The 12,051-nt window shown below is 43.5% G+C and overlaps 1 protein-coding gene across 1 annotated transcript in view; it reads left to right on the top strand.

The window, feature by feature from the left end:
- fam151b (family with sequence similarity 151 member B) overlaps positions 1–10,918 on the top strand; it is a 32,545-nt gene extending 21,627 nt beyond the window's left edge. The window contains exons 5-6 of the mRNA XM_085367008.1: positions 9,846–9,981; positions 10,540–10,918. Coding sequence (XP_085223134.1) covers positions 9,846–9,981; positions 10,540–10,681 — 278 coding nt within the window. The 3' untranslated portion in view covers positions 10,682–10,918. The remainder of the gene's footprint in view (positions 1–9,845; positions 9,982–10,539) is intronic.
- The last annotated feature ends 1,133 nt before the right edge of the window (positions 10,919–12,051 follow it).

Below are 12,051 nucleotides of genomic sequence, written 5' to 3'. Positions count from 1 at the left end.
ACCCAGAAAAGTAGCAGTTAAAGGTTAAAGTCTGCAGGGCCCACACTCTCATGTGACCCTAAAATCTCCCCCTCTGGTCTCTGTCATCCTCCTGCTCCTGCAATAAAGAAACACACATCCATACATCCACCCTTCACATCTGGGTGGAGGTGCAATCCTGCATGTTGGTGCTAAGTCAGTCAACTTCTGTCAAACTTTTGTCAGTCCAGTCAGTTCCCCATTTTTTTTATTATTCATTGCTGATAGTAGCATTTGCATCTTGTCGCATTTCGTTCCCACTTTCAGCAATATGACGCCACTTTAGAAAGTAAAAAGAATCCTTTTAAACCGGGACTTGCTCTCTGATTGTCCCAAATAAGTGGCTTTCCCCCGAGCCCATTTTAATATGGAAAAGCTCACTTTGCGACCGTTTTCCCGACAACATGTTGTATAGCGCTTTCTGTTCTAATCGTGCAGATCTCTCAAACGACAGAGATTATCTCAAAGCATCCATCAGCCACACACCTCACAAAATAACCCTAATGTCTTATTAGATCACGAGTTTCTTCTGATGTAATCAGGTGTGTGCCATGTTAAAACTTTCCTCCACACATCAGAAACAAGAAACTCAACAACCTATTAGCCTCACTCATTCAGACCCCTCTTCAGCATTCTGTTTGCCCCTGCTATAATTTAATCATCTGTCCTACTATAATATCAGTCCAGTGGTCTATGTATCACTTCTCATCTTACTAAGTGAACTGGACAAGATGACAAACAGTAACATGCTGAAGATGCTGTCTGGTCTTCATGAGTTTCATTGTATGTGTTAGTATGGTTAATGCATTTTCTGTTTGTGTGTGATTTTGTGTACCTTTCTCTCTGCAGTGTCTTAGACTCCTTCTCAATTTTCCCACTTAAAGCAGTCATTTTCCTCCCAGGTTCGCCAACCCAAATTTAATTTCCCACTCTAAACAACAGCATTCCTCTGGGTCCTCACCTGCTCTGTCCACTTTGATCTCCTCTCCCCCTTGCAGCATTCCAGCTTCAGCTTTGTCCTGTGCAGTCCCCACTGTCTCGTTCATTGCCATTTCACTCCAAACATGGAAAATGTCAAACTCAGACAGTCTTCTCAAAGACCAGTCACACACAGTGAAGTTGCAGCTTGCTGGAAACGCATGTCCATCCATCCAATCAGAAGATGGGTTCCCTTTCTCTCAGATGCCGTTTTGCACATACAGGGAGTGCAGAATTATTAGGCAAGTTGTATTTTTGAGGAATCATTTTATTCTTGAACAACAACCATGTTCTCAATGAACCCAAAAAACTCATTAATATCAAAGCTGAATGTTTTTGGAAGTAGTTTTTAGTTTGTTTTTAATTTTAGCTATTTTAGGGGGATATCTGTGTGTGCAGGTGACTATTACTGTGCATAATTATTAGGCAACTTAACAAAAAACAAATATATACCCATTTCAATTATTTATTTTTACCAGTGAAACCAATATAACATCTCCACATTCACAAATATACATTTCTGACATTCAAAAACAAAAACAAATCAGCGACCAATATAGCCACCTTTCTTTGCAAGGACACTCAAAAGCCTGCCATCCATGGATTCTGTCAGTGTTTTGATCTGTTCTCCATCAACATTGCGTGCAGCAGCAACCACAGCCTCCCAGACACTGTTCAGAGAGGTGTACTGTTTTCCCTCCTGTTACGCCCTTAGTCTAGGCGTGTAGGGACGCACATAAGGTTGGAGGAGAGAGAGAGACAAATCCCCGCCCTGGTTCCCAAGCCAAACATCCCAAACCAGTTGTGAGTAAAAAGGTGATTTTATTTAAGGAAAAGAAGCATAGCTCCAGGGTGAGCCCAGGCCAAAATAATAAACAAAACCAACTAAGTCCCACCAAAGAAAACTAACTAAACCCTAGGAAAGAAACAGAACAAACAAATGACAGCGCTATCCCTCGCTCCCTAACCCGGAAAACAGGAGAAAACGATTCCAAAAGAAAAGGCGGCTCACCCCTTCCGCTTCAGCCCAAGAGTGCCTAAGCTCTCAGCTAATGCACCAGGAGCGGCTCCAGCAGTTCACGCTCACACAAATACACAATAAAAGTACAGGCTGGGAAAACCAGGGTCAGGGCCGCGCCGGCTGCCAAGCTACTCGCTCGCTCCACTCTCTCTCCCTCTCTCTGTGGAGCTGTCAGAGCGGCTTTTTGAAGGTAGTCACCCGCTCCATGGTCCAATCAGCCGCTCACTACTCTTCATTAGGGGAGGGACCTGGAAAGAGTCTTAAGCACAGTACAGAAACACAGAAAGAAAACAGCCCACACAGGGTCCTCATGGCCACAGCCGTAACACCCCCCTTCCCAAAATCAAAGACATCTCCTTTCTAGATGTTTTGGACAGTCATGTTCACACTTGCGGACGCCGCCCAGCACGATATTCATGAGCCGTTGGAATGTGGCGGGAGCGTTGCGCAACCCGAAAGGCATGACAGTGTACTGGAGAAAATGGTCAGGAGTAACAAAAGCAGAGATCTCGGCCGCACGTGATGTTAGAGGAACTTGCCAATAGCCCTTTAACAAGTCCAGCTTAGGGTCGGTTCTGTGACGTTCGTTACTATTGACACAATCCTCCATTCTGGGAAGAGGATAGGAGTCAGGTTTGGTCACACTGTTCACCTTCCGAAAATCTGTACAAAACCGTGGGGTCTTATCCGCTTTAGGCACTAGGAGACACGGGGAACTCCACGCACTAGAGCTAGGGACAGCAAGACAATTTTCCAACAGATAAGAGACTTCTGTCTGGGAAAGAGCACGTTTAGTGGGATTCACCTGGTAGGCATGTTGTTTGATTGGAGGATGGTCCCCCACATCGATATCATGCTCCAACACGGTGGTACAGGATGGAGTGTCCGAGAAAAGATTAGGATGATTCTCAATCAACCGACACACGTCATTTCGGACATCATCATCTACCTCAGTTAAATATGACCTTAAATCACATAGAATTTCAGAATTCCTAAGTCGTGCGCAGCCCACAGCACAACCGAAAACCAAATCATCACCTACTGGGTCATACCGGGCTTCGGAACCTGGCACCCCCACAGTCGCAACTGTTGACACACCACCAGCAAAGTAGGGCTTCATCATATTAATATGACACACACGACACTTTTTCCTTCGCTCTGGGGTGTCAATGACATAATCCGTGTCACTCAATTTCGCCTGCACCGTATACGGACCACTGAACTTTGCCTGGAGGGAAGATCCAGGGACCGGTAGAAGTGTTAAAACTTTATCACCAACCTCAAATTTCCTCTGCACAGCTTTCACATCAAACTTCCTCTTCATCTTACCCTGCGCTGCAACGAGAGCATTGTGTGCGATTGCACATGCCTTATGCAAACGCTCTCTAAAAGAACTCACATAATCTAACAAATTTCCTTAGGAGCATCTGTGTCAGACAGGAAGTTCTCCTTGAGCAGTCGCAACGGGCCACGCACTGTGTGACCGAACACCAGCTCAACAGGGCTAAATCCTAGCGACTCCTGCACGCTTTCCCTCACAGCTAAAAGGAGCAGCGGCAACCCCTCATCCCACTCCTTTTCAGACTCAAGGCAAAATTTCCGCATCATAAATTTCAACGTCTGATGAAACCGCTCAAGCGCACCTTGTGACTCCGGATGATAGGCACTAGATTTCTGATGTTTAATGCCAAGTGATTGCAAAACTTGAGCAAAAATCTTAGACATGAAATTAAAAGCTGATGTGTGTTGCTACCAGTTTTCCCGAGGCACCTCCTTGTAAATCTCACATTTGATGATGGACCACAGGTTCTCAATGGGGTTCAGATCAGGTGAACAAGGAGGCCATGTCATTAGTTTTTCTTCTTTTATACCCTTTCTTGCCAGACACGCTGTGGAGTACTTGGACGCGTGTGATGGAGCATTGTCCTGCATGAAAATCATGTTTTTCTTGAAGGATGCAGACTTCTTCCTGTACCACTGCTTGAAGAAGGTGTCTTCCAGAAACTGGCAGTAGGACTGGGAGTTGAGCTTGACTCCATCCTCAACCCGAAAAGGCCCCACAAGCTCATCTTTGATGATACCAGCCCAAACCAGTACTCCACCTCCACCTTGCTGGCGTCTGAGTGGGACTGGAGCTATCTGCCCTTTACCAATCCAGCCACGGGCCCATCCATCTGGCCCATCAAGACTCTCTCATTTCATCAGTCCATAAAACCTTAGAAAAACCAGTCTTGAGATATTTCTTGGCCCAGTCTTGACGTTTCAGCTTGTGTGTCTTGTTCAGTGGTGGTCGTCTTTCAGCCTTTCTTACCTTGGCCATGTCTCTGAGTATTGCACACCTTGTGCTTTTGGGCACTCCAGTGATGTTGCAGCTCTGAAATATGGCCAAACTGGTGGCAAGTGGCATCTTGGCAGCTGCACGCTTGACTTTTCTCAGTTCATGGGCAGTTATTTTGCGCCTTGGTTTTTCCACACGCTTCTTGCGACCCTGTTGACTATTTTGAATGAAACGCTTGATTGTTCGATGATCACGCTTCAGAAGCTTTGCAATTTTGAGACTGCTGCATCCCTCTGCAAGATATCTCACTATTTGAGTCTGTCAAGTCCTTCTTTTGACCCATTTTGCCAAAGGAAAGGACGTTGCCTAATAATTATGCACACCTGATATAGGGTGTTGATGTCACGGTCGTAAAGGGCGACCGTGGCTCAGGGGGTTGGGAATCGCATCTGTAACCGGAAGGTCGCCGATCCCTGGGCTCTCTGTCCTGGTCGTTGTGTCCCTGGGCAAGACACTTTACCCTACTTGCCTACTGGTGTTGGCCAGAGGGGCCGATGGCGCGATATGGCAGCCTCGCTTCTGTCAGTCTGCCCCAGGGCAGCTGTGGCTACAACTGTAGCTTGCCTCCACCAGTGTATGAATGTGAGAGTGAATGAATAGTGGTATTGTAAAGCGCTTTGGGTGCCTTGAAAAGCGCTATATAAATCCAATCCATTATTATTATTAGACCACACCCCTTCTCATTACAGAGATGCACATCACCTAATATGCTTAATTGGTAGTAGGCTTTCGAGCCTATACAGCTTGGAGTAAGACAACATGCATGAAGAGGATGATGTGGACAAAATACTCATTTGCCTAATAATTCTGCACTCCCTGTACTGCTGCTGCTGGGTCTCTCTGCTCAAGACTGCTGTTGTCTCTTGGACTGCCATGTTGTTGCTTTCTGGAACTGCATTTCTTGTCTTCAAGGAGAAGTTAGCGTCCTTGGAGCTCGCTTTTCAGGATGAGGAATCAGAAACCAGAAAGACTTTATCCCCAAGGGGCAATTAACACATAGAAGTGAAGCTGTAAACAATTCAGTCAAAACTCGGCCTGAGTGTTTCTAAAGATGTTAACCTATAATTTTCTTCCGACCGCTGCATGTGGGAAATTGATCCAGGTCTATTTCCCCATCTGCAAGTGACACACTGAGAGACATGTTCATCATTCTTATCACTGCTTGTCAAGTGTTCTGTCTGTGAGGTGCCCACACTTGAAAAAGACCAGACTTTGGGTTTCACTCACTTTATTTTGAACAGCTAGTTAGATAGTGGATAGGTAGGTAGGTGAAAAACCTTTCAACACAAAAAATAAAGAGCATTTCATTAATACACTTAGACCCCCGGAGAGCAGTCATTTTGGTTTTCTACCTTAAACCCCCGCGGAGTCATCATTTTGCATTTCTACCTTTAAAAAGCCGGAGAGCAGTCAGTCAAATGCTGGAGTCATTCATATGTATATTAGGTCGTTACCTAGGAATTCTGGAGGGAGGGGAGTGGGGGTGAGTGATTGAGGGGGTTTGGGAGTGGAGTGTTTCAGTTTGCCATCTTAGGGAGAAATCAACACATGTCCTTTGTTGCTGACATTTATTGATGAAAACAGTACAAAAAAAACCAACCATTTGTACACATATTTACAAATAATGATAAAAAGTGAGTGAGTACATTTCAACATTTTCAGCAATCACTCACAATCCTGGCACTGCCACGGTATCTGTCGTCTGCATTTACCACATGTGTACCTGTAGCAGTGAACACATCGCACAGTGGCCTGATTTTTCTTGCATTTGTGTTTGACCTGACACGTGGCTCTTTTTCCAGGGCTCGGTGTGGAGGGTTCTGCCCGAAGCAACTGATCTTTTCTTGCCTTCTTCGCAGCTACATGAGAGTGAGCCAACTCTGTTGCAAGCGCCACCAGGAAGTCCACCCGTCTTTCCTTCGTCCCGGTGCATGCTTGATACAGCACATGTGCATTCAGTGCTGCCATGTCAATCATGTTATAAAACACGGCGACTGGCCAGCGCCGTGTTCCTTTGCGGACAGTGTACTCCCAAACCATCTGGTCCATCACATCCACGCCACACTTTGTTTTGTTGTAAAGGGTGACCGTGTTTGGCTTCCTTTTGGTGGTGTTATCAGTCTGAACCACGCTGTGCATGCTGCTAAGAATATAGACTGTCTTCTTCCGTTTGGCCGCATACGCCGTCAGCGTGGCAGCAGAGGTTGAAAACACCTAAGAAATAAGATAAATTGTTATTTTCATAGCCCTTTTACACACAATGAAACACATAAACATAGAACCACAAAAGACCTGCAACATACCTGAGTGGTGAATACATTGCGATCTGTCTGTCTAGTGGATTGAGGAATTTCCCTGCGAATCCTGTTGACTGTGCCGAGGATGGTGGTTTTCCGTCTAAGAAGTTTTTGTGCCAGTGAAAGCGATGTGAAAAAATTGTCCGTGGTAACATTTCTGCCCTTGTCTAGGAATGGTTCCATCAGCCTCATTACTACATTTTCAGAAAGTCTCTCCCCAGTGGGACGACTGGGGTCCTTGCCAAGATATGGGAAGACATTGCAAATGTACTTGGATTTTAGGTCGCAAGCCACCCAAAACTTGATCCCAAACTTGTCCGGTTTACTTGCAATATACTGCAGGAAACAGCACCGAGTCTTTGATGGGAAAAGCTGTTCATCAACGGTGATATGTAGACCAGGGTTGTAGCACGTGATGCAGTTGGTGACAAATGATCCCCACACACTGGAAATTGCAGCGAACTTATCAGTCTTTGCTCGATCACTGCGGGTGGACTTGTCATCAAAGCGTAGGTGTTGCATGATGTTTTGGAAGCGGTTTCGTGCCATAGTTCCAATTATCTGTGGGTTTCCCAGGTTTGCTGACCAGCAGTCATTTAGAGATGGAACCCTGTTAACCCCCCGCAAGATGACAATTGCAATAAATGCCATTAGTTCAGGGAGGTCCATGAACCAATGAACATGCTCCATGCACCACTCAGCAGGCCATTTGTAAATATGTGTACAAATGGTTGGTTTTTTGTACTGTTTTTATCAATAAATCTCAGCAACAAAGGACATACACCCATGTGTGTTGATTTCTCCCTAAGATGGCAAACTGAAACACTCCAAGTTGGTGACTTTTGGAGATTTATTTCCCTGGATGATTGAGAATGCATCAAGATGAAACACAAAAGGAAGTTCACAGCTTTTAGCAGCTCCCCCACCTCCTCAATCACTCACCCCCACTCCCCTCCCTCCAGAATTCCTAGGTAACAACCTAATATACATATGAATGACTAGCCAATTTAGCTTCCACTTCCACCATTTGACTGCTCTCGGGTTTTATAGGTAGAAAGGTAGAAGCCTGGGGATGCTAGTGTTCATTCAGATAAATTAAATGCATTATACAGAATACAAATGAAATAACAAAAATATATACACTTTAGTAAAGCCATTTAACATAGCTAAAGCTAAATACTTTTGTCTAAATCATCATTTAACCCAGTTTAAGTTAGTTTTACATTCATTGGTTTTTAATCACAGAGCTGAGTAATTTCACACAACGAAGATGAAATAAACTGTGGTTCTTAAATACACAAAGTGTCTACCTTGCATTTTACACTTTTTATAAACAATTACATTTTTAAAGTATACATTTTAGAGTTTGCCAATATTTTAATAAAGACTTTAACCAAGGATTTTCTTTTACAAAGAATTATTTTCCTTAAATTAAACCAAACATATTTACACTAGTTTTAAGATTTAACCAAGGATTTGGGATAACTATTTTTAGTATTAATAAAATAAATGTGGGGAACACTATCTACATAAACAATTTATTCAAACTTAAACATTCATTTTAATATCAATATAGTTTTTTAAACTTAAATGCAGTAACTATTTCCCAAAGCATAAATACATTTCCACAATTGAGCTTCCATAGTTCCCCAACATATAAGCAGCAAATATGAGTCCAAGAGCTTACCGATAGCCCGTCTAGCTCAAAGTCTTCCTCACAGTGGAAAGTGGATTGTGCTTTGTTTGCTGTCCTCTCAGTATGTCGCACCCGGGTCAAATGGCTGCTGCATGCATTTTAAGGTCTACTAGGCACGCCAGCCCTTGATTGCTCTAATTCAGCTCACCTGGCGGAGCGGCGCGCACCAGGCCGCGCTTAGTTGTAGATTGCACACAAGGTCTAATCAGCAGCCATGTGCAAGCAGCAGCACAGAGCAGGTAGTGGGCAGGAGGAGGAAGAGAGGAGTAACAGCCACACCTACTAGGTCAGCGCGACACTGCTTAAATAAGACACCTCCTCTCTCTGGTTTTGAACTCTCCTCTCTTAAACCCAGAAAATGAGATTGTAGTTGTTCTAGGCTGAGAAACACAAAACCCTCTTCATGTTATTATTGATTTAAATAACAGAGTTGTTTAAATCAACAACTCTGTTATATATAGCTTTGTGTCCACCCTAGGGGAGTTCTAGGTTCGCATGGGTCCGCGTATCCAGAGCTGAGGATCTTGCGTCCTCAACAGACCTGAGGGGTGATGGAGATGTAGTCTCTACACGTATAATATAACCTGTAATATGGACAGTATGACAGTTCTCAAATATGCAGACAACATGGTGGTGCACCCGACTCTAATAGCCTGGCAGCATGTTGTCAGCAAATACAACTCACACGCTGTTTCAGCACCTGGAGGTCAAAGGGCAGGTGGTGCAGCAGCTCAGTGCCTTTAGGTACCCGAACAGTGAGGAGACTCAGAATACTTTATCAATGCAAGAGGAAACTTTGCAGTCACAGTTGCTCCAAGACAGTAAGGACAGTAACTAACAAGTTACAGTACCAATAAAAAATTACAGTATATTACACAATAGTTCTAATAAATAAATAAATATCCCATTATCTCACATGGAAGAGAGTGTAGATAAAGCTGAAATTGAGATGCCCTCTTACACTCTCCTTTGTAGAGGATGTGCAGCTGTTGCTGCACATTAGATGGACGTAGCCACAGGCAGGAACTATTTTCTGTCTCATTTGGATAAATCTGTCTCTGATTGAGCATGCTCAGCACATCACGGAGTGGGTGGGAGGTGTTGTCCAGCATCCTCCATGTCTTGGACAACATCCGTCTCTTTGACACCATCTTGGCAGAGTAAAAATAAAATTCTCACCAGGAAAATACATGCATGCAACATAAGAGTTCATCCTGACACTAGAAGAACCCATGTTCATGGACTACCTTGACAGCCGAGTCAGCCAGCAGTCAGGTGGCTAATGTTGGTCCAGAACCACTAAGGAGCTCATGGTGAGTTTTCATGGGGAAGAAGGCAAGAATGCCTGGCTGTTATACTGGGAACTGTGGGACCATGTGCCTGTCTCACCTGAGAGCACTTCCTGAGTGAGGTTAGAACGAGAGTCAGTGAGTCCTCAGCAGACCATAGTGACACATCTCACATAACACGTTTATGTTTTGTTTCTCTTTTGTTCAGGCTACAGCTGGGATATGGTTCATATGATGGAGAAGATCTGTAGAGACCTTAAACATCCCGTAACATTCCCAGTACGTGCAGCTCTGCTGGCCAAGTCCTTCTCCCAGCTGACATGGCTGCTGAAGCAGTCAGACAGGTGAATGTCGGCCACATCGGACCTTTTTCTCAGAACAACACCACAAACATGCAGTGGCTTCTTTGCTGTCTCCTGGTTGTCTGAAGAAGCCATATATATGCTCGATATCAGTAAAGGAGAGCAAATCAAAACCAGCAAACACTGTATTCGTCTAATTAGCCTCATTGTGGATCAGAGGTAGTCAGTAGGCTGCAAGCAGTCACAGTAGTTTCTCCTTTTTACTTCTCACACATTGGTGTGGGACACAGCTGAAGCGTTATGTTACCATATAATCATAAACTGTCCTTTTAGCTTCTTCGATAAGATCTCTGTCTGCCAAGCAGTGAGAGAGAAAGTGTCATCACTGGACAGAAGCATGTGTGCATCACAGTTTAACTCGATCCACACTCGTCTCATAGTTGTGATTTCATTGGACCATTTTAATGTTTCAATGCCACAAAGTTAGATTTTCATCTGTTGTTACAATAAAGTTGAAAAAATCAGAATAAAGTCAAATGGGCGGAGTTTCCAAAACCATTCTGACATATGTTAATACCTTTTTTTCCTTGACATTGACAGGTACACTCTAACTGTGTGGACGGGCCACAGTGATGAGTTCTCACTGCAGGACTTGCTGCCCTACAGAGAAGAGTTTGCCACGAGCAGGATTTACTTTGACCTGCCAGACTCTCTAAGAGCACGGATCAGTTCAGCACAATAAGCACATATGAATCCAGTGAGAAGTTGTCTGGCTGTGACATTAACTGGTGCACCTGCAAGTGGAAACTAACTTCATCCTGAATTTATCTGAAGCTCGCTTCCTGTTAAAACAGAGTTCATCCTCCCCACGGTCACCGACTGCTTGCTCATAGGAATCGTCTATTCATGAGGATCCTCTGCAGTACTGTAAGGTGTCTGCCTCACAGTATTAAGACCATGACATTAATGTTACTGGGCCTGGTGCATTTCAAATCAAAAGATGCTCTAAGCCCACTTGCATGTAATATTTTCTGTTTTCTCTACTGATTCTTTTTTTTGGGTGGGATAAAAAAATCTGCAAATCAGCCGAGTCCAGTCACGTTGTGTTTTTGTTTGTTTGTTTTTTAATTAAAGAGTGTTAGTCTATTTTCAAGTGGGACGAATCAGACAGTTTCGAGCAGAAGGGGGCTCTTTCCCACACAGGTTGGACTTTCCTTCACTTACACGGCCTTTTAGCTGAGCCTTTGTGTCTTTCAGAAGCTGAGTTTAACAGATTCTCTTAAAAATATATTTAGTTCAAGTTACACTAGCTAAAGTGCATATGAGGAGGGATGTTATACCCCTTCAAATGAGTGATTTATGACCCACGATAAAATGATTTATGAGTAATAAAGGACGTAATAAAACAAATGGCAGTCATAAAAATATGTTATTAATAAAATTATTAATAACATTTTTAATAACATGAAATTATCATATTAATAAAACTATTATTAAAATGATCATATTTCATAACTCATTCAATAATTCAAAAATTATTTGATTATTAAAAATATTTTTTAAAAAATGCAATTTTTAAGCCAAAAGAAGTTTATTTTTTTATGGCCAAAAATGTCGTGTGTGTGTGTGTGTGTTAAACCATAGTTCTTAGTGCTTAGTTAATCTTGTGCTTTTGTAATATTTAGAATGGAGATACAGGCTGCATGCCCCGATGGAAAGCTTTATTACTATTTATTTCCATTTGTTTAATACGAACTAGGAAATTTACAATCAAAGTCCGAGTCACAAACTCTCACGATCCCGAAAACCCCCCAGCATCTCCCGTCTATCCCCCAAACCTCAGGCAAGTTAACAGTGTTCTCCTGAAAAAACCCTGTGTCTTCCTCCAAACTCACAGCACTCCTAACTTCTCACATCCAGCGCACAGCCTAAATTGTCCGTCTTACTCGCCTCGTCTCAGCTCCCGAGTGATGCTTACCTCTTTTTTGAAACTTTGTGCCCGAGACCAACTCCGCCTCATAGGCGTGCCTAACTTCGCCCGCTACCAATCACATATCACACATATGCTCCTGGTGAGCATAAGATGTCTGATATCAGCTTGGCATCTCGGTT

Source organism: Diplotaxodon limnothrissa, linkage group LG12 (genome assembly GCF_057381915.1).
Source record: "Diplotaxodon limnothrissa isolate DT_005_m linkage group LG12, D_limnothrissa_male_GT1.1, whole genome shotgun sequence".
Classification (NCBI taxonomy): domain Eukaryota; kingdom Metazoa; phylum Chordata; class Actinopteri; order Cichliformes; family Cichlidae; genus Diplotaxodon; species Diplotaxodon limnothrissa.
This window is presented reverse-complemented; position numbering and strand designations above follow the sequence as displayed.